Source organism: Raphanus sativus, chromosome 2 (genome assembly GCF_000801105.2).
Source record: "Raphanus sativus cultivar WK10039 chromosome 2, ASM80110v3, whole genome shotgun sequence".
NCBI classification, from domain to species: Eukaryota; Viridiplantae; Streptophyta; class Magnoliopsida; order Brassicales; family Brassicaceae; genus Raphanus; species Raphanus sativus.
This window is the reverse complement of record NC_079512.1, coordinates 32693019-32716514: the sequence shown is the minus strand read 5'-3', so window position 1 is coordinate 32716514 and position 23496 is coordinate 32693019. Positions and strand designations below refer to the sequence as shown.

Sequence of the window (23496 nt, the reverse complement as noted above, 5' to 3'; positions counted from 1 at the left end):
CGGTTAATAACATGACGACATTCGACTATACTCATGGTTACTCAATAGATCGTTTGTTGTTGGCCATTATAGTGGTATAGTTAATGCTTGTAACAAGAACAAATTGGACAAAAAACAATATGCATATCTTTTAGAGAATGAAACTTTTCTGAATTCATTTTGGTTAGATATCTTTACAAAATGTAAGTTTAGATGATATATGTTTACATATAGTTACGCCGATTCAAGTGTTATGCGAATTGATCATCATATATAATTAAACATATATTATACAATGATGTAATCAATGATTTTACCACTGTTAGAAAAAGATGATATGTATGTTTAGGGTTATTAATATCTGACAAAGACAACAAATAATAGAGGCTAGTGACTGTTTTTTCGCAGAACACATTACATCCACATATGAACAAAAATATGTATCCCTTGAATTTCATGCCGCAAGCCCACAGCCAACGAAACGTAAAAAGAATCATAGGGTTCTTCTTATGAATCATGTGTTTGTACTAAAGCATACGAGTAACGAGTGTATAGATCCCACGTAATAAAGAAAGACAAATCATGTCCTGGTTACTACTAACTTAGTATATGCTTAGTATTTCGAAAAAAAGAACAAGTCATGAAAAGAAGAAACTATATTATTCACGATCGTTGAATAGTAAGTATAACTTTTTAAGGCTAAAATTCAATATGTCATGCAGTTTCAGTATATAGATATCTTCTGGAAAACATACTAAACAAAAAAAAAAACAGTTATGGGACATTTTTAATTTTTTGCCATCAAAATAATTTGAAAATTGCAAGAAAACATGAAAATCCCTAAAACCAAGAGAAATCATTATCCCACTAACTGAAAAGAAAAAAGTTGAAAATGAAATTTAAGGGTGAGACAAATGAAAATGGAGCCCACAATGGTTGCAACACTGATCTCTTCTTCTTGCCTCTTCCTTGTTATAAAAACGGTTCAAGATGAGTTCAAGCAGAGCCACTCTATGTATTTTACCTTTTTGGGTTATTCTCTCATTTTTATTTCTTTTATTTTTGTTTCTTTACTCACCGAATCCCAATTCGGTCCTCAGCAAATACTATTTCGCTGCCTTCTCTCTAGCTCTCTGAGCTATCTCGTGTTGTTTCAACTTTCGAGGCTCTGTTTCCTCTGTTTCACAAATTACAAAGGTTTTCTCTTTTATCTTTGATGATTACGAGGGTGATTGTTTTTCCACTCATTTCTTGTCCCTTTGGAGCATAAATTTATGTTAATTATTGGTGATTTCTAGTACTATATGCTTTAGCTTCTTAAGACCTCTGGGAATCTGAATACATAAATAACTAGTAGAAGAACAGGAAAAGAAGAAGACAGGAGGTTTGTTCATACACTAAAAATGTTCAGTTTAATAATATGTGATCATTCTTTTTAATTTAAAGCTTAATTGAAGCTGTAACTTATCTATCTCTCTTCACTTTCCTTTCTTTGTAGAAGATGGTCGCCTTTGGTAAAAAGCTCAAGGAACGAAGCATTCAAGAATGGCAAGGGTATTAACTTTTAATTTTTCTTCTCCCATATTTATAACTTTTCACTTTTTTACTAATGTTGTTTGTTACTCACGATCCCTTGTAGATATTACATCAACTACAAATTAATGAAGAAGAAAGTAAATCAGTATAGTCGCCAGTTACAAGGAGGAGACCTAGAGCGCCGCCAAGTTCTCAAAGACTTCTCAAAGATGCTTGATAACCAGATCGAGAAAGTCGCACTGTTCATGTTGGAGCAACAAGGGTTGCTCGCAAGTAGGCTACAGAGACTGAGGGAGTCGCACGATGCTCTCGGAGAGGAGCCTGAGATATCTCACGTAGCTAATCTAAAAGAGGGTTACAGAGCTGTTGGTCATGATCTTCTCAAGCTCCTCTTCTTCGTCGAGATGAATGCTATTGGTGTCCGTAAGATACTCAAGAAGTTCGATAAAAGGTTTGGTTACAGATTCACAAACTATTACGTCAAGACTCGCGCTAACCATCCTTACTCTGAACTTCAGCAAGTCTATAAACATGTTGTAAGTTTTACAAAATTGTAATCTCTCTTTTTGTTTCCAAGCTTATATTAATTTGATCATTTTTTGTATAGGGTCTTGGAGCTGTTGTTGGAGCTGTATCTCGCAACCTTCACGAGCTTCAAAACAATCAAGGAAGCTACTTATCTATATACGACCAGCCTGCTCTCCCACTTCAAGATCCTGTTGTTGACTCCATCAGAGCAGCAGTGGACAGGCTCACACATTCAACGAACTTCTTGAACTTCATGGCTCAGCACGCGTTTATCATGCAACAAGATTTACCTAGTCCACAAGACGAGGAAGAAGCGGTTGATGAAGAAGGAAGGAGATATCACTTCATGTCACTCTTGTTGAATCTCGTCAACACGTTTCTATATATGGTCAATACTTATATCATTGTCCCTACAGCAGATGACTATTCGATGAGCCTTGGTGCAGCAGCTACGGTCTGTGGTGTTGTGATTGGTGCTATGGCTGTTGCTCAGCTCTTCTCTTCTGTTTACTTCAGCGCTTGGTCTAATAGATCTTACTTCAAACCGCTTATATTCAGTAGCATTGTCCTCTTCATCGGTAACTTGTTGTATGCGTTAGCTTTTGACTTTAACTCAATAGCTGTTCTCTTGATCGGCCGGCTATTCTGTGGGTAAGTCTTTTAAAAGACTTGTAAAAATATCTTCGCTAAACTCTAAACCCTAAATCCTAAACCATAACCGTATTGTATGTATCAGATTGGGGTCCGCGAGAGCAGTGAACCGGAGATATATAAGTGACTGTGTACCGTTAAAGATCAGGATGCAGGCATCAGCTGGTTTTGTAAGTGCAAGTGCACTAGGAATGGCGTGTGGTCCTGCTCTTGCTGGTCTATTGCAGATCAGATTCAAGATCTATAAGCTTACGTTTAACCAAAATACATTGCCTGGTTGGGTTATGGCCATTGCTTGGCTTGTGTACTTAGTCTGGTTAGCTATTTCGTTCCGAGAGCCTGTGCTTGAGCCTGAGGAGAGTCATAGTACTTCAAAGGATTCTAATAGCTCTGGTAATGTTTTTTAGTCCTCTATCTATCTTTCTTTGGTAGACGAATAGAAGTTGATATCTGATTTGGTGTTGAGTGATAGAAGCTGTTCAAGATGGGAATCTGGAGGCAGGCATTAAACTGCCATTGCTGATTACATCAGAAGAAATAGAAGAACAGGTTGAAGATGAAGATGACAGTGAAGAAGCTTCCGAGGAATCTCGTGCACCTGTTAACTCCATTGGAGCTGCTTATAGGTTACTTACACCTTCAGTAAAGGTAAAAATGAAACTTCTGATTAACTGAAAATGTAAAGGTGCAAATACTGAATGATCTTTCTCTCAGGTTCAACTGTTGATATACTTCATGCTCAAGTATGCAATGGAGATTCTTCTCTCTGAATCTAGTGTCATCACCACATACTACTTCGGTTGGTCCACTAGCTCGGTTGCTATCTTCTTGGCTTGTCTAGGTCTCACGGTTCTTCCTGTAAACATCGTTATTGGAAGCTATATCAGCAACATGTTTGAAGACCGGTAAATAGTTTCTCACACTCATATTCTGTTTTGCTGATTTCTTGTACTACAAGGTACACTAAAGTCATAATCTTACCAGGCAAATTCTGTTGGTGTCGGAGATTATGGTTTGTGTCGGTATACTATTCAGCTTCAACGTCATTGTTCCGTACACTGTGCCACAATATGTTTGCTCCGGACTTATCATGTTTGTCTCTGCAGAAGTTCTTGAAGGTAAAAAAAAAAAGCAATGATAATTACTCAATGTAACCCCTCAAGATTCTGAAACGTTTCTTGTTTTTGTTAGGTGTTAACTTGTCGTTGCTCTCGAGGGTTATGTCGTCGAGGCTATCGAGAGGGACTTACAACGGAGGTTTGCTTTCGACGGAGGCAGGCACGATCGCACGTGTAATTGCTGACGTGACCATTACCGTGGCCGGTTACTTTGGACGGGATATGCTTTTGAATGTCACTTTGCTTCCGTCTCTGGTCACTTGTGTTGTGTCCATCGTCGCTACTTGTTTTACTTACAACTCCTTGTACTAGTACTCTCTTTTTCTTTTACAAATTTATCTGTATAACCTTTTTTTTTTTTGTAACACATACATTTACCTATCATATTCAGGCAATAAAGCACGACAAAGAAAAACAGAGCCAAAAGGTTATGGAATAAATAGAGTACTTCGACTTAAACGTTAAGAGAGGTTTGATCACAGATCATAAAAGTTTTGCCTGCGCTTTAGGTAAAATATGTACAAATTGGTCACGTGACAGGACGTTAATGCGTTATTGACATATACGTCTTTAAATTGGTCATAGCTAAAATTAATATTCTTCGAGATTTCATCACATAAGCAATACTCTCTTAAAAAAGAAAACTCATATTTTAAGAATGTAAAGATGAATTTTCAGAAATTCTTGTATATTAACATATTTTTCTTTTGATCGAAACATATTCTTGTTGTTTTCTGTTTGTTTCCTTTGGTTTCATAGTGGATGCCACACGGATTATAATAGCGCCAAAATCATATAAATCATCATAAACTTGTGATTTGGTTTAGTTGAAAATAGAAGTCAGTCGCCGCCACTAGCAATTGTTCCTTGTTACTTTTTTCCACTTTTTTTTTGGTAAAATCTTTTTTCCACTTTTTGTTCTCTATTTTATTTTTACTAAAGATATAGTACTTTATAGCCTCCACACAGCTTTGTCTCATGATTTATAATCCAGTGTGTGTATATATGCATACATAACAATAATGATTTAGTTTAGAAAATAAGGTATCATTTTCAACAAAACTATAATATCGTTGTACTTTTTGGTCGAATATAATGTTGGATTTATCAAAAAGGAAAATTAGGTGAAATAACCAAACAAAAATACATAATTCATTATCTAACCAAAATCACACTTTCTTTTCCTCTTTTCTCTTCCTATTTCTCTTTAACATTTCTTTACAAAACTAATTTCATTCTCTATTTTGGTTATATCACAAATAAACCCTTTATAAAACTAATTGTAATTCTCTCTCTTTCTTTTTGAAAACTAACTTTTTTTATTTTGCGAAGATGAAACAAATAATTTTTTTCTTTCCTTGAGTGGAATCATGCTACCATATGCTTCTCTACGTAATTAGCAGAATAACTTAATAAGTTAGTTGTGTTAAAAAGAACTTTATAAACTTGATGAAGTTGATTTATTGTTCGAACATAAAATTTGATATGCATGATGATAGGTTTGTTAACGAACAATAACAAGGGTGAACCTTTAAATTCACCTTTAACTACTATACAATGTAATACATTTTAACTACTCTGTAATACAGAATCTACTAAAAATTAAACAATATATAATACAGCTTATTATACCACTCAACATCCCATGCTAGTGGAGTCAGGAGTGGATGACATATATATGGACACGTAAACTATGTATAAATGCACACACATGCGTACTTTAGATGTTTTTAATCGTGACAAAGTATCATAAAGACATTATCGATTAATTTAAAGCGTAATGTAAACACGAGAGATTGACCAAGTCATGTTCAAACTGCGTCGCCCTCAAGGTTCTACTTTCTCACGTGCATGAAAACGCCATCCACTTTCTGTCTTTCACCCTCTCTTCAGGGTTTTACAAGCATAAATAATTTAAAACTTCCATAACTTAAAAGAAAACTTCTCGCACTGAGGTGAGAAGTATTATTAAACAAAATTTCAAACATTATTTTGTACAAACTAAACTTATACCTATTTAAATTTGAAAAGTAATGCAATATCGTCATTTATACGAACTTGGTCAGATAAGTGATTTCATATACTAAAACTAAATAAAAATTACATCACTTATTTTTTTTTTAACTCAACATCAACTATTTCATTAGCCAATAATTTGATACAAAGATTTTGACCACACCATTTTGACCACACATACAAACAATGCATCTTAGTAACACCCTGAAACATTCACTAGGTGATCTCTCACTCGGATCCAGCGCAACCTAGAAAACATTGCTGTATTTTTCACCACTGCGAGAACGAATTCATCCCAAGACTCGGAATAAACCGTCTCTTAAACCACCTAATTCTACCACTAAAAAACAAGATTACTAAGCTATTCCTAAACCCATTTAAGTCTCCTAGAGTGAAACTCGATAGGTAGATACAGAGCAGTTGATGCCATAAGATGAGAATTCAGTGCATGACCAATTGCAACCTCACCAAAAGGTGTATGTTCCACCTTAGGAGACTCCAAATAGTCCGGAAGTAAGGCATTGTAATCTTGTAAGGGGGCCATAGAGTAGCTCGATAGAACCTGTGACCATAGACTCATGCGATCCTTGAACTATTTAGGCATCCCTCTGAAAATCGGGTTGAGGTTTTAGCATGAACACACGATTCAGCTCACCCTCCAGGAGAAAACGAAGTGAAGCTACCTAATAACACTGTGATTAGGTATCGCGAATGCTCCACCACGAAACGTGACCACCACTGAGACTCAAACTCCTCGTTGACCAAGCGAAGGAACTTTAACCTCCTCGCGTCCTGTCTCTGAGAACCAGAGAACAGTTTCTCCTAAGTTAAGCCGTCCTGCGGTTGACGGAGCTTCGCTTGTCCGGAATGAAGCGCCATTGTTCGAATCTCCTTCAAGGCCATCGACGACCCTTTGCGGCTATAGGAACCCTAGCAACACGCGACTCATGAGCCCATCCAGCTTACACACGTCTGCCTTTTGGAACTCTGGTTGCGTCGTTGAGACAATGAGGTCTCAAACGTTCACTTGGAGAGGTTAGGGATGATAGAGCCTTCCAAACGCTCCAAGCTCCACACGACCACCACGCGCCCCTCTCCTTTGGAATCCGAGACACCAAACTCCAGATCTAGAGAAAGGGGGACATCGACAGAACCACGCGCCTCCATCTCCTTGTTGAGGACCAACAAGTCAAACTTGAAAATAGACTGTCGGAACCTAGCAACAAACCCTAAGAGCCGACCCTTTCCAGTGGTTCTTCTTCACACAGCTCGCCTGAGTTCCAGAGTTTCGCCTTCCTCCAACCAGTCTCGTCTCTGCCGCGGTCAGATTAAAGACAGGGGCCTCCGACGAGTTCCAGAAACACAGAGCATATCACTGGTAAGAAAGAATCACCATGAGAGCAAAAGAAAAACAGAGGAAAAGGGGAAAGGAAGCCTCCGGCTCCGGGAGTGGTCACCGGCCACCAGGGGACGCCGCCAATCTAGGGTTAAGCTTTTCTTTTGTCGAGAGAGTTTTTCCTTTTTGGAAAGTTACTTTTTAAAAAATTACATCACTTATTATGACCAGAATTTGTTGTTTAATATAGATTCTCATCCCGTTGACAAAAAAAAAAAATATAGATTCTCATCCCTTTTGTACTACCTCCCTTTGGAGAATGACTCTGTTTCTAGATTTTAAATGAAATGTTTGTTCAAAAATTTAATGTACTAAAAATGGTACACAAACATAAATGTCAAGTAAATTTGTATCAATCAAATTAATATTACAACAACTGGGTAAAGAAGACCCTTCCTACCATCTATCTGGTCTTAATTGTCTTGGAAGATAGAACAAGGAGTAAACTGTTTACTCGGTGAGCTGATTTTCTCGATTGGGTTGGCGGACAGTTATGCTATCTTGATTATTACATAGCCAGTTGAACCTAGGTTCATCAAGTCTGGACCGACACCCGAACCATATAGTTTAAAACAACAAAACAAAAACTAGCTAAGACACGAAGGAGAAAGAGTTTAGGACAATAAGTTATATCTTTTTTCCTTTCGGTGGACCACAGATCTCATTCCCGGATATAATTTTAGTGGTTATCAGTCAATAAACATGGCTATCACCTTAATTCAAAAAATAATGCTAATCTCTTGATTGATTGTTTTTTCTATTCACGGTTCTTGTTTGTACTTTTCCTTTCTTTTGGAATTACACTAACATAATTCACAAATCTCGTTATCAGTTCTAAATTGCTAATAATTGTAGTACTATTATAAGACCTTATATATAAAAGCTATACAGAAGTCAACTCCGTTCAACCACAGAAACGTGGCCATTATGTGTACCTAGCAGCCTATCCTAGTCTTTCAATACATTAACTTGCTAATTTTAATTAAAATTGACTATTAGTATAAATTATACAGAAGTCTAAGTTTTGTTCATTTGATTGATAAGAATCAAATGTTAGGTATGAGTTGCCTTTCATCAAAATAACAGCAACTTTTCCTTTTTATTGACCATGTGATTTTTAGATTACGACATTCTAATTTTTTTTTAAAGACCCTTTAATCCCATTGACTCCAACAAGTCGTGGACACCTCTTTTTCTCCAGACAAAAAAGAGCATAAGGTACAGGAGAAGGAGAGAGACAACACAAAAGAGATGAGTTCACACTCCTCCATTCAAGAAGCTTGCTTTAGTGTCTGCTGCTCATCACCATTCTCATCTCACTCCATGACTCAGGAACAAGAAGAAGAACTCGAGTTCTCAGTAATCGCACCAGGAGCTTCCTTTATAACAAAAGACATCAGATTCACCAGCCAAGAATCTCTCCCTCCTCTCCGCACATCTTTCTACGACCTAATCACAGCTTTTCCTGATTACTTGCAGACGAACCAAGCCGATCATCTCCGATCTACAGACTACCAAAACCTCTCGTGCTCCTCTCGCCACGTGTCGTTATCCCACACCGGACAACAACAGCCCTTGTTCTCTTACTCACAGTTCCGACAACTCTCCCGTTCGAATAACTCTCTCTTTACCTTGTCTCCCACGCAAGTGAGCTCCGGTAAAGAAATGTTATCACTCGCGAGGGGAGAATCTCTGTTTCAGTCGAGGATGAGGAAGAGAATCACGAGTTTTATGAATCTTGAAGAATCTGAATATGACATGATACTAACTCAAGACCGCTCCTCTGCTTTCAAGATCCTAGCGGAGCTCTACTCTTTCAAAACGAATCCGAATCTTCTCACTGTCTACAACTACGAAGACGAAGCAGTCGAGGGCATGATCAGAATCACGGAGAAGAAGGGTGTGAAGCCCAAATCAGCAGAGTTCTCGTGGCCGAGCACTGAGATTGTGTCGGAGAAACTGAAGAGGACAATGTTGAGGAGCAAGAGAAGAAGCAAAGAAGACAAAAGAGGACTCTTTGTGTTTCCACTTCAGTCTCTTGTCACAGGAGCTTCGTATTCTTACTCGTGGATGAGTTTAGCTCAAGAGAACCAATGGCATGTGCTGCTTGATACCTCTGCTTTGGGTTCTAAAGACATGGACACTTTAGGTCTTTCTCTGTTCCGACCAGATTTTGTGATATGTTCTTTTACAGAGGTTTTAGGGCAAGATGATGATGATCTTACTGGTATCGGTTGCTTGTTCGTCAAGAAATCTAGCTCTCAAGCTTTGTCGGAAACACCGGGAGGCATCACGGATCCTGCAAATCTCACGGTAGTAAAAGCAGAGCCAAATTGGAAAACAAGAAATGACGAAACTACCCTTCGGGACCACAACGAGGCGTCTACGTCTGCCATTGAGATCGAGGAAGACGACAAAGCAATAATTGAGTTTCGAAGCTTAGATCACGCGGACTCTCTCGGTCTGATACTGATCAGTCGAAGGTTAAAGTCTTTGACTTTATGGTTGGTCCGAGCGTTGACGTGTCTGAAACATCCAGGCTCTCACGAAACAGAGACGCCTCTGGTCGAAATCTGCGGACCGAAGACGAGACCGGACCGGGGAGCGTCTGTTTCGTTCAACGTCTTCGATTGGCAAGGAGAGAAGGTCGATCCTTTGATGGTGGAGAGGCTGGCGGAGAGGGAGAAGATCCGTTTGCGATGCGCGTATTTGCAGAAGATTGGTGGTAGCGTGGGAAACAAGAAACGAAGAGATGAAGCGAGAGATGGGCAGAGTATGAGTTCGAGAGTGTCGGTGGTGAGTGTTAGGTTAGGGTTTATGACGAACTTTGATGATGTTTTTAGGGTTTGGGGGTTTGTGTCGAGGTTCTTGGATGCGGATTTTGTGGAGAAAGAGAAGTGGAGAAAGAAAGCTCTTGAGAAAAGACAAATGACAGGCGTAATAGTTTGAGTTGAGAGCCTTTTGATCTGAATCCGAATGGTTCAGTTCCACATTTGGTTGAACGGTTTGGGTTTGGGTTGGTTTGGTTCGGTTCGGTTCAGTTCGATTAAATTGTTGTTCGATTAGACAATTCAATTTTCCTCCCTTTGTTTTTATGTTGGTACATATTTCAACATATTTTTAACCCACGGTTTTTTAGTGAACGTTAATTTTTTTCTGTCAATAAATATTTATTACATCAAGTTAACAAAGAACTAGGTGTTTGGCCGTGAATTCACGGATGATAATATTGTACGAAAAATATATAACAATTTTATATTTATAATGTTATAATTAGTGAATAACAAATACAAATATTAAAATTTTAATATTTAGTTTGATAATCAAAAATTTCAGTATCTATTTTTAGAAGAGTTGTGAAATTTAAGATAATGTAACAATATAAATATAAGTCGCTAAAAATGTTTTTTTTTAAAATATAAGTATTATTACAATTGGTTGTAATACGTCTTTTAGTTTATTTTAACACGTGAAAAACACAAACTCTTTAGCCATAAAAAATGTATTTTTGTGTAGATCCAAAAAGATGGTTAGAGGTTTTTACAGTTTTAACATATTCGTTGATAGTTTGTTTTATTTATGTTTCTTTCACTTGTTTAACTTTTTCAATTTATTATAAATTTAACATAAAAATTGATATTTCGTATTTTTTTCAAAAGATTTGGCAAAACAAGAAAAAAACTCAATTGGGAGTTTAAATAGTATGCATGGCTTTTGTGCTTATGTATACTTTAATTGTTTTCTGCAGTTATGTACAAGATTCATATGCGCCGTTTCTTTGGGATGCTGAAGAGGAAGAAGATGAAGGGGTTGAGAAGAAAGAAAGATACGAAGAAGTACTTGAGCCTCAAACTTCTGGAATGGTTTTTTTCACTGGACCTTACCCAATTACGGCCGTGTCTTAACTTGTTGTCTCGACATCTCTCCAGTCTTTTTTCTTTACTTTCTAGATCTAGTTACGTCTATGATCTATGTAACCATTTTGTTTAGTTAGATGACATGAACATTCATGTTTCAACGTGTTCTATGCAAGTAACTTTTAAATTGTAATATGCATTCCTTAGAACCTGATGGTTTAGTGGGATTCTCGACCCTCGGTTACTTTACAAACGGTTTGGACATTTACCTACACAAGAACTTCATCTCCCCCATTAATATCATCTTCTAGAAACATAGCTCTACGTAGAGATTCCATAACCCTTATCACCATTTCACAATCCTCCCGAGGTGAAACACACATCTACACAAAGATACATACTACGAACTATACACACATATGACCTCATATTCAAGGACCCCATTAACAAAAGCACCACATCAGTCACCTACAATACAGAAGAGTCTATGAAAATCATTAACTTAAATGGGAACACAAATTCCCATTTCATGTTCAAAGAAAACATGACATTGGGTGACAGCTTAATGAAAACTCAGAGATTCTATCCCGATGCACGTTTAAATACAACCAAACAAAAATATAACTTCGTTCTCCCAACGTCCAACAAGTCCCCATCCAAAAGATATTTTAGCTGTGTTTCAAAGTGTTCGTACCTACACCCGTCACGGCAAAGACCTAACGCGGCGGCGTATCTCAGGCCACAAAACCACTAAAACACGAATCTCGAATTCATTCACATATGACAACGGAAATTACGCGCACCCTGTAATCATTATAAACAAAAACAAAAAACCTCAAGCAAAGGGTTACCCACCTTTGGCTTTGCATTTTACCAAACCCATATAACAAATAACATAAACTACTATATTACCCAAAGGAACGCCGAAAGCCCCCAACTTAACACTTTCGCACGACAGAATACATTCACCTCAACATATAACATCTCTTCGGGCGTAAACACCACTAGTATATATAGAAATAGAGCATTGATTGTTAAAAAAAACAATCACACTATTTATTTTTTTAATAATTTTATTATTAATTTAGGTAACATTTTAATTGGTTATTAGCGAATCGGTGAATTTAAAGGTTCACCATAGAAGGTGAACCCAAGTCTTGTCTGAATACATTCACCTCAGCACATAACATCCATTCGCACGTAAACACCACTAGTATATATAGAAATAGAGCATTGATTGTTAAAAAAAACAAGTAGAGAAATGATTTAATATGATTTATTAGCGGCTTAATGGACCAATTTTGTTTCACTTACGTTACATAGGTTTGATTATTTGTCAATTTTAATTAAAATATAATGTCAAAAGCAGTTAAAAGAAAATCATATAAAATGTGAACTTACTTACATAGAGTTAATGTCCGGGTTTTGGCATGTGCCAAAGGTGCATAAAGCCATAAACACTAGTCCAAATTTAATATTAGCAAATATTAAGTAGATTTATGGTCATCTATCTATTCTATTAAAACTGAAATACAAAATAATATTTTCCTATTTTAAATGACTTTTTATAGGTTTTCTTTTCATTTTAATTAATTATAACCACTTCATTTATTATCTTATCTAAATAAATCAACATCATTTATTGCAGAAACACAAAACATAATTTATCTATTTTTTTATTATATCTCTTACATTCATTTTTAACTCTTTTAACTACTTTATAAATTATATGTACAATAATATTTCAGTAGCATTTATTATTATATATAAACCATAATAATTTGACATATTCGAATTAAATTTCTATATTTATGAAAAAATTCAAAATGGTCAACAAAGAGTTTTTTATTTGTTTACATATTCAAATACATGTTCAGCTACGAGTTGTTTCTTTCGGGTATCAAATTTTTTGGATTTTGAAATTAGGTTTCACTCACGTGTTATAAAATTTCATGTAGGTTTCGAATCAATTGTTTTCAAGTCTGGATGCATTCGGTTTTGATGTATAGAGACCTGAAAATATCTAAAAGGCTAATGCATTTGAAACATATTCAGATATTTGTACCAAAAGTAATCATATTAACCGATTCAGTAAGAATAACCAAATAACAAAAGGAATCAATATAGGATGATACATATAATATGTATAACACTAATTATGAAAAAAGAAAATATTAATTTATAAGAAAATAATAATTAACATCGGCACGAATGTATAGATCAGTCTATAGTATATCTTATTAACACTGAAATACAAAATATAATTACTTCTTTTCAACAAATTTATTACAATTTTTCCTTCCTTTTTTACTCTTAATTTCATCATTAATTACTAACCATATCCACAGATTTTCAATATATTTTTTTATTCATCCTAACAATTATTAAATTTGTGACAAGTAAACAAATTAGTTTGTTTTTAGCTCTGCCTATAATATCCATGTGCAAGCAAACAAAAAATTGACCAAACCAACTTTTTTCCTTTCACGAAAAATAAATTACATCATGCAACTTATTCAATTTTTATATTTAAAAGTCGTATAAACATTTAATATATGGTAAATATTAAAAATATTAAAAATAAACACTTAAAATAATATTAATGTATATAAAATTTAAATCAAATATCCACACGGGAATGCATGTCAAATTTTAGTTTTAAATTAATAGCGAATGTTTTTTTTCAAATAATTATTATACTTACAAAATTATAACATACTATGTTTCAAAATAATCCACGTTTTAAAACTCAAAATATTTTTTTATATTTTAATATTTTTATTAGTTAATAATAGTATATTGTAAACTTCATTGAAAAACTGAAAGTGTAACATAAAATATCTACTTTTTACTATTTTTTGAATGAATATTAAATTTATTCCGCGTAAAATATTTATTACATAAAGTGTAACAAAAAAATTTAAATAAAAACCAAAAAAATGAGTTAATAATTTTTTTTGTAAATTTTTTTAACATTAATTGCATTGATCAAATTTTGACTGGCTAAAAATTGAGCGGAGTAGTTGATCAAAAAATAATAATACATTTTTAATTAAAATTTAATAAATTTTATTAGTATGTTTGAAAACTCTACAACATAAATCATTTTAAAACGGATGAAGTATCAGAAAACTTATTTCATTCAAGATTTTGATTCTATTTTTAGTAGTTTAAACTTAATAAGACATTTTCACTTTTGACCTTTTCTTTACTCCTCCATTTGTGCCGCTGAAAATATGCAAACTTTTTTCTCTTGTATCCAATGAGCCAACGAATTAAAATTCTTCTGAGTTCCTATATAAATATGTCAATCTTAACACTTCATTATAAAAATCACTATTTACTTAAAAGTAATAAAAATCAATCACAATGAAATTTTCATATCATCTATCCAACCGACTTTTTTTGCCTATTTTGTCCATACAATTCCTCATCATATATAGTGTTTCATCATTAAACCTTACCAATGAGTATATCAACCACAAATGCCTTCTTAGTCAAGGGAAATATAAGCTTGGAAGTAAGTACGAGAAAAACCTCAACCGGATCTTCGATGACATGCGTACTGAACCTTATAATATAACCGGTTTCTTACACTCAAGTGTTGGAGAAACGACAGCCGATTTTGTTACCGTCATTTCTCAGTGCCGTGGTGACTCTTATGGGTCTAAATGCCGTACTTGCACTGACACCGCAGTTGCAGAGGTAAATGAGCTGTCATATATTTAAATATGAAGATTACACTTTTTTGCAGTGATGTAAAACCTTAACTTTTGAGCAAAAACAGAAATGTCTACATGAAACAAAAATCAGATTAGAGTAATTTGAAAATATCATCTGACAAAGTTTGACATCTATTAAAGATAGGGATGAGACAATTATCTAAATATATGGGATCCAATGTGAGATCTGTTCTGGCTCCACTCCAAATATTCGGAAGTTCTTGTCTGTACAATAGTATTTTGGATCAGTAAATAACGGATCGAGTTTTGGATATCTTGATTTTAAAGTCCGGATATAAGTATGATTAAGTTAATAACTTTTTTTGAAAAATAATATAAATTTTGTAGATAAAATTTAATTTAAAATTATTTGTAATATTAGTTTTACTTTAAAAATATTTTATTTTATTTTATTTTGGCATATTTAGTTTTATTTTGTATAATGTGTCCAAATAAATATCCATTGCTAGCTTAATATTTAGATTGATATCTATTATCAAGATATCAAAAAATCACAGATACAAATTTGCCTAAACTCTAGTTATATAGATATCATAATTTATCATAAATTGTGTAGAAATCAAATTAATATTAAAGATGTTTTTATTAAATGCAACTATATTACTCAAGATTGCAAGTTATTTATACAAGTGTGGTTATTTATTTAAATCCTTAATTATTTACATTCTCCAAAACATAAAAACATTCATTTCCTATACAAATAAATATGAGAAGAGAGGTTTCAATGAAATATTAAATCATCATTTCAAATTGTATAAAACATATATGGTTGTATATTGCAGTTTCGTAAGAGATGTCCGAGTAACAGAGGAGGAATAATATGGTACGATCAATGTCTTCTCTATATTAGTACGGTCGAAGAAAAATATCCAGTCCCGACTAATTATAAGAATATTTTTTCTATCCACAACCCAAATAATGTGAGGGGGGATGCAAAACTGTTCGCCATGAAAGTGATGGAATTTTTCTCTGAGCTAACACTTAAATTCCATAAACCCGCCAAGCAGAGTCGTATCATATTTTACGCCGCAGGGGAAAAGAAACTCGGAAAAAATAAATTATATGCAATGGTACAATGTTTAGAACTAATAATGGATTGTAAAAGTTGTCTGACATGGAGTATCTCAAAGCTTTTCGAAAACAATGACATTAAAGAAGGAGCGAGAGTTTTGGGTACGGAGTGTGATGTAAGGTATGAGTTATATCCTTTTCTTAGGAGTTAGACATTTTTAACTTATGTTTTAGTTATATTTTCTTCTTTTTTTTTGCTGGAATGTAATATATATCCATATATCAATAAAAAGAGTAGTTACAGAAACAAATCCAAAAAAATTGTTTAGAAGTTCAAAATTGAATATTAACAATGATTTTCAACTGACTTTGAATTCTTGAGCCTATAACCCAACTGACTTGTTTTCACCCCTAGTATCCGAAAGCGCTTTGCTTTAGTGACTTCATTCAATTGCTGCTATGATTATGAATGATGTTTGGTAACTCACTTACTGAGTGATGAGGGTGAGGCTGCTTGTTCTTACTGACATTACGTCCTTTCAAGATCAAATATTTGGTTGATTGAAAGTGAGTTTAGCAAGCACTAAGTTTAACCTCGTACTTTTTATTGTGCATTGCGTGGTCAACCAATCCAAGTTTATCTTCTCTCAACAGCTCAGAACAGAACATGTCCTATAATTTACGTGAATTCAATTACGTTGAAAACTTTGAACCAGTTTAAAATTAAAACCTGTGTCTACAAGTGTCGTATGTCATCATCGTGTTTGAGAATTTGAGGTTGTTCTTGGAATATACAAAACTATATACGAGGTTTTAAGGTTGAGATGTATAGCTGTAAACTGGGCGAGTCCACGTCCATTAGCCCGTATCCATTTGTCCATTTATTGTTTGTGGACAAAGAGTGACCATGTCCATTAAAAATCATATCAATTAAAACCCATATTTTTATGGGCTGCCATAGAGTCCATAATAGACCATATAAGAAAACTTTAGATTTTAATTTATAAGCCTATAATTTATAAGCCTATAATTATATATACAAGTTCATAAAATTAAAATTAATCAATAAATACAACAATTTTGGTTTTGGCAAGAAAACTTGATTTTGCGGTTTTAACGGAAAAATTTGATTTTACGATTTTGGCGGGAAAACCTGATTTTCTAGTTATGGCGGGAAATCCCGATTTTGCGGTTTTGGTAGGAAAACTCGATTTTGCAGTTTTGACGGGAAAATCGATTTTGCGGTTTTGGCCGGAAAACCCGATTTTATGGTTTTGACGGGAAAACCCGATTTTACGGTTTTGGCGGGAAAATCCGATTTTTCGGTTTTGGCGGGAAACCCCGATTTTATGGTTTTGGCGGGATAACTCGATTTTACGGTTTTGGCGGGAAACCCCGATTTTCCGGTTTTGGCGGGAAAACCCGATTTTCCGGTTTTGGCGGGAAAACCCGATTTCTCAGTTTTGGCAAGAAAACTTGATTTTACGGTTTTGGCGATTTTACAGTTTTAGCGGAAAACTCGATTTTCTGATTTTGGCGGGAAAACTAGATTTCTCGGTTTTGGCGGAAAAATCCGATTTCTCTGTTTTGGCGGGAAAACTCGATTTCTCGGTTTTGGCGGGAAAACTCGATTTCTCGGTTTTGGCGGGAAAACCCGATTTTACGGTTTTAGCGGAAAACTCAATTTCTCGATTTTGGCAGGAAAACTCGATTTTTTCCGGTTTTGGCGGAAAAATTCGATTTTTCGGTTTTGGCGGGAAAATCCAATTTCTCAATTTTCGCGGAAAATCCCGATTTACAGTTTGTGCGATTTTACGATTTTGAAAGAGAAAATTCAATTTCCCGATTTTGGCGAGAAAATCCGATTTCTCGGTTTTGGTAGAAAAACTCAAATTTTTTTTAAACCCTAGATTTTTTTTGTCCATTGGACAACCCTTGTCCATGAAACCCAAAACTCGTAAAGACCATTTTTTAAATGGTCATCCATATTTTGTCCATTAATAACCCATGGAAAAAATGGGTGTGTCCATATTAAGTCCATTTAAATATGGATGTGGACGACCAATGGACGACCCGCCCATTTGACACCTATATTGAGATGTTCCTACCATGTCAAAAAGGAAATTTCGTTATGAAACGCATACAATGGGCTTTTAAAATCATATCCAAGCGGACCAAGCCTAAACAAACGGAAACAATCTTTGTACAAGAAGGCCATATTCGAATCCAAAGAGAGAGCCTCTCTACAAAAAAAATGTGCATAGCGGGAGTTCCTGAACTTCTCACAAAATTCGAAACCAAAAGACAGATGACGTCTGTTACAAAAAAAGAAAAGACAGATGACGTCACCCGATGACGTCCGCCTCCTCTCTCTAATCTAATCCTCCCACGCCGGCGACGTCTTCCCCTCCGTCTCAGTTGTAGCCATATTGCTTTTGCATAGTACACTGATCATTCTTTTTGCTTCTATGTTTCTTTTTCTTTTGTTACCTGACTTAGTGGATCTTCTCGAGCACGAGTAGCCGAGAGAAAAGAGCTATGCAGCGACGACATTGTTCAGTCTCTGCCTTAACCATGGAAGCAAAGGCAGAGCGATTAGAGCCGGTATAATAGCCGCATTTGGTGAATCAAACTCTTTGTTTTGCTGTCTATTTATTTTGTTATTTTTGTAATATTTAGTGAGAAAGAATAAACATTGAATATTGGTTCTTTTGGTTTCCTTATTCATCAAGTTATGTTTTTGTTCCCTTCGTGTGAATTGGTTACTCTTCTCAGCAAAGTTACTTGGAAGAGAAGCAACAATTGTAAGCAGAGGATTTAGCATACATTATTTGTTGAATTTCAAAATGTTTATGTGGTTTCACTAGGCAAATTAGGGATCACATGCACTTATAAACTGGCCGGATGATCTAAAGAGTCAAATCTCTTTGCTGGGGAGATCAAAACTACCTCATAAATTGTATTTCACATGATCGTCAAACGCTGAAAAGGACAGATTCCGAATGAAATTATTTATTATGTTCACTGTTTGAAAGTTTCTTCAAGACCAAAAGTGAAGGGAGTTTATTGTGTTCTCATTGTTTTGTGCTTTTTGTTTATTGTGTTTACAAACAGTTAAATCTGTCATATGATACATGGTTCGTTTTCATTAACCCTTCAACCCCAGATACTAGCAAGAAATATGAAATTTCAAGATTACTTCGTCTGAAGAACCGAAGCATTTCGGAAACAGAACAATTTTTAGGTACAATAACTTTGGGAATCCCAAATGGTCTTTTTCATAGTTAAGCATATGTGCATATTGCAAAATCATTTTGCCTCTTATAAAATATTTGCTTCTCATTTCCAGACAATTAAATTTAAAATGTTTTCGATAATTCAAGTTTTTTTGGCTTGCTGTGTGTTTATTTTATTTCGTAATATAATTGGGGGAGTAGGGGTGGACACTTAACCGAAGCCGCACTCGAACCCGATCCGAAGACCCGAACCGAAATAGCAAAATATCCGAAAAAAATATTTATTTAGAAGAAATTGGATATCGAACCTGAACGGATAATATCCGAACCCGGATGAATATCCGAAGATAACCGAACATATATATACTTACTCTTATATTTTTTAGTTTTCATCTCTCGTTTTATTTAAAATATTTATATTGATGTTATATATACTTTAAAATTATATAATATACATATAATTACGGAGAAAAAATGATTTGATATTCACTTAAAATGAATATCAAGCTTTTTGTTTCATGTATTAACAAAAGTTACATCCAAATTCTAAAAAAAATAGCCACATTAATGTCTATTATTTTTTAAATGTTACCTCCAAATCTATAATAATTCAATCTATTATAATATAAAAAGTCAGTTAATCGAAAATTGAATTCTTAAATACAAAAACCTTAAAAGATGAAATTTTTTTTCTTTCAAAATATAAATATCCGAACTCGACCCGAAATAACCCAACCCGAACTAAAAATATCTGAATCCGACTCGAAGTATAGAAATACCCGAACGGGTACTATATCCCTATACCGTAATACCCAAAAATTTGAAATACCGAACCGAATCCGAACGGATATCCGAATAGGGAGAGAATAAATATTGTCTGGATTCATTTCAGGTGTTTTAGCATAGGTAGTACGAAAATTGATCAGACGTTACTCAACTTCCCGTTTTGAAACTGGAGTCTGAATTGAAAGCTAGTGGAAACTCTGGGATTCTCGCTTTTAATATGTTCCCAAAAATATCTTTTGAAAAATACTCCATCTGTTTCATAATACTTGATGTTTTGACTTAGTGCACAAAGATTAAGAAAACTAGATTTTACTAGAAAAATATTTTAAAAAAATTACTTTAGAATCAATTAACCAATAATAAAAAAGACAATGAAATCTAATTGGTTGAACAGTTTCTAATAAAGTTAAAGTTAACCTTTTTTTTTGTCAACTGGTCACTTTTGGACCTTTTAATCCTCAAACTGAGGTAAGTAGGGGTCGAACCCCCGACGTCAGGGCCCGAAGGCAGAGCTCAGCAGCCACTAGGCTACGAACAACCCGACGTTAAAGTTAACCTTAAAATCTCAAAACATCATCTAATTTGAAACAAAATTATCCTTCTAAAACATCAACTATATTGAAACGGAGGGAGTATATTGCAAACATACACTTCTTTTTAGAAATCAAGCTTTCATTTTAAAACTTAGTGTCATAAAAATATTTTTTTTTATTTTATATAAAATCTAATAAATAGTATTAAAATATAGAGAATACAAAAATACAAATATAAAAACTAATACCATAAATTATCTTCGTGCATAATAATTTTTATAAAATATAATTCATATATATTCAAATATATTGTAACAGATATTTGTGAACTGTTAAAAATAATTAATTTGATAATACTTATTATAAGCGTAATCTGTTAGTATTTTATAATTAAAATATGAAGTCAATCAAATTGAATAAAACTAATAAAAATGAATAAGTATTTTTAATTTTGAATCATATATTTTTAGTCATAAATTTGTAGTAATCAAAATTAATTAGTTGAACCTGTCACTTTGGTAAAACAAAAAATTTTCATTTTCAAGTAGTTTATTTTTTTGTTCTATAACCGTTGATAGCTTCCGTCAAGATAATCTGAGTAGTCCAATAAGAAAAATACTATGCATGAAGTTTTTAGCAAATGGAGCTGGTGTATGTATATAATCCCCTAGTATATATTTGAGAAGTGATTTGCCACATGTCTTCTCTATAATCGTTTTCACAAAAAAAATTGTGACGTGGCTATTAAGATTGATGACATGTCATATGGTTAAATATGACATGGACAATTACATTTAATGCTAATATATATTTTTGGAAATCTTTTTAGAATATGACAATAACTCATATATTACATTTAATATTGATTTATATTTTTGGTAAACTTTGTAGAATATGGTAATAAATCATAAATCATCAATAAAATAAATATATTCAGATATGATATTTTGAATTTCGAAATATTATATAATTTTACTTTTATAATAATAAAATTTTTATTATCGAAAATTTTCTAAATTTTCTGAATTAAAAAAAATCGTAATATCATTAGTTTCTTTTAGATATCTACAAATTATATAAATATTATTTAGTTTTAAATTTTGATAACTATACAATTTTATATGATTTTTAGTAATTTTGTACAAGTTGATTTAATAATTTAACCAAATGAAATAAACTGATCTTTTTATCTAAGATTTTAACTTTATATATATACATATATTCTTAAATATAATTTAAAAAGAATATTTTCTCTTAATTTTATGCTTAATTAATGATATTTATATTAATTATTAGTCAAAATAATAAAATATATAATATTAATAAATTACATTTTAAAATATAAAATTTAACTTTTAAAAAATTCATCACTACACATGGTGCATGAAAACACCTAGATTAATAATTGTGACATAGTTACTAAAATTGATGACATGTCTTATAGATTAATATGACATGGACAATTATATTTAATGTTAATTTATATTTTTGATAAAAAATTTAAAATATGGTAATAACTCATAGATTATATTTATTATCGATTTATATTTTTGGACTTTTTAAAAATATGGCAATAACGCATAAATCATCATTAAAATAAATATATTCAATTATGGTATTTCAAATTTTGAAATATTATTTAAATTAAAAATATTTCAAAAATATATACATATTTTTAGAAAATTATAAAATTAAATCGTAAAAATCATTAGTTTCTTTATATATTTACAGATTTTATAAATATTGTTTAATTTTAAATTTTGACAATTCTGAAATTTTACAAATTTATTTAATATATTTAATTAAAATAAATAGATAGAAAAATCTACCTAAGATTATAATTTAAATATATACATGCACATTCTTAAATATAATTTAAAATAAACAAAATTGGTTTTATCTTAATTTTAATGTTCAGTTAAATTAAATTTATATTAAAATATTGATAAGAAAAAGAAAATTTATAATATTAATAAAAAATAAATATAATTTATATTTATCTTTTAAAAAATATTTTAAAATTTTTTTACTGCACATGGTGCAGGAAACACCTAGTTTTAAAGATATTTAATTAGTGATAAGTAACAGAAATAAAAAACATATTTTTTACATTTATAAATTTTTTTTCTTATTGGACACGTGAGTGAAACGATATTTCAAAATCCAAAAAATTTGATACCCGAAAGAAACAACTCGTAGCTGAACATGTATTTGAATGTCTATGCCTATAAAAAACTCTTTGTTGACCATTTTGAATTTATAAAAAGTATAAAATCATTTAGGTTTAGTTAAAATATATGAAAAAACCCGGATAAACCCCGGAAAAATTTATATATTGCCAAAAGCAATTAATATAAAATTATATAATATGTGAACTTACTCAGAGTTAATGTCCAGTTCGCATGTGCCAAAGGTGCATAAACAATAATCCACATTTAATATTAATAAATATTAAGTAGATTTATTGTCATTTTTAAATTAAAAGCGAATGATTTTTTCCAAATTTTTATTATATTTACATATTATAACATAATTTGTTTCAAAATAATCCATGTTTTAAAAATAAAAAGACACCATTTATATTTAGGGCCGGCTTAGGTATAGGGGCAAGGGGGCGTGGGCTCTGGGCCCAACTATTTTTCTGCACAAATAGTATTAAAATGAGGTCCATTTTTTTTTTCAAAAAAAAAATAGTTTAAGGGTCCAAATTTCTAAAATTATCTGTAAATACATGTGAAAGAAAAATTTAAAAATATTTTGCCCAAGGGCCCATCAACTCTTTGAGCCGACGCTGTTTATATTTTAATACCTTTATTAGTTAATAATAGTAAATTGCAAACTTAGTAAAAACTGAAAGGGTAACCCATAACATCTACTTTTTACTTTTTTTTTAAAGAATGTCAAATGTTCCGCAAAATATTTATTACATCAAGTGTGACAAAGAATTGAGATAAAAACCAAAAGAATGTTAATAGTACTTTTTTGCAAACTTCATAAAATTTAATTGTGTTTATCATATTTTGATTGGCTAAAAAATAAGGGGAATAGTTCATCACAAAAACTATACATATATAACTAAAATTTAATAAATTTTATTAATATGTTT

At 32.9% G+C, this 23496-nt stretch overlaps 2 protein-coding genes and 1 pseudogene across 4 annotated transcripts; all 3 read left to right on the top strand.

The window, feature by feature from the left end:
* Nucleotides 1-973: 973 nt before the first annotated feature.
* Nucleotides 974-4252, top strand: LOC108836450 (SPX domain-containing membrane protein At4g22990). 3 transcript variants are annotated; one of them, XM_057003155.1, is made up of 10 exons: nucleotides 974-1176; nucleotides 1278-1363; nucleotides 1478-1533; nucleotides 1619-2051; nucleotides 2123-2694; nucleotides 2780-3087; nucleotides 3167-3342; nucleotides 3409-3599; nucleotides 3679-3812; nucleotides 3886-4252. In XM_057003155.1, the coding sequence occupies exons 3-10, from the start codon at nucleotides 1481-1483 to the stop codon at nucleotides 4122-4124; spliced, it is 2106 nt and encodes a 701-aa protein (XP_056859135.1). In that variant the 5' UTR covers nucleotides 974-1176; nucleotides 1278-1363; nucleotides 1478-1480; the 3' UTR covers nucleotides 4125-4252. The 3 variants fall into 3 exon arrangements, with proteins under 3 accessions (XP_056859135.1, XP_056859136.1, XP_056859134.1); XM_057003156.1 differs by having other exon boundaries at nucleotides 974-1363; nucleotides 3170-3342; XM_057003154.1 differs by having other exon boundaries at nucleotides 974-1363.
* Nucleotides 4253-8384: 4132 nt separating this feature from the next.
* LOC108829699 (molybdenum cofactor sulfurase) lies at nucleotides 8385-10352 on the top strand. The gene has a single exon (XM_018603307.2). The coding sequence runs from the start codon at nucleotides 8476-8478 to the stop codon at nucleotides 10171-10173; it is 1698 nt and encodes a 565-aa protein (XP_018458809.2). The 5' UTR covers nucleotides 8385-8475; the 3' UTR covers nucleotides 10174-10352.
* Nucleotides 10353-14343: 3991 nt separating this feature from the next.
* Nucleotides 14344-16047, top strand: LOC108840968 (putative cysteine-rich repeat secretory protein 37; annotated as a pseudogene).
* The last annotated feature ends 7449 nt before the right edge of the window (nucleotides 16048-23496 follow it).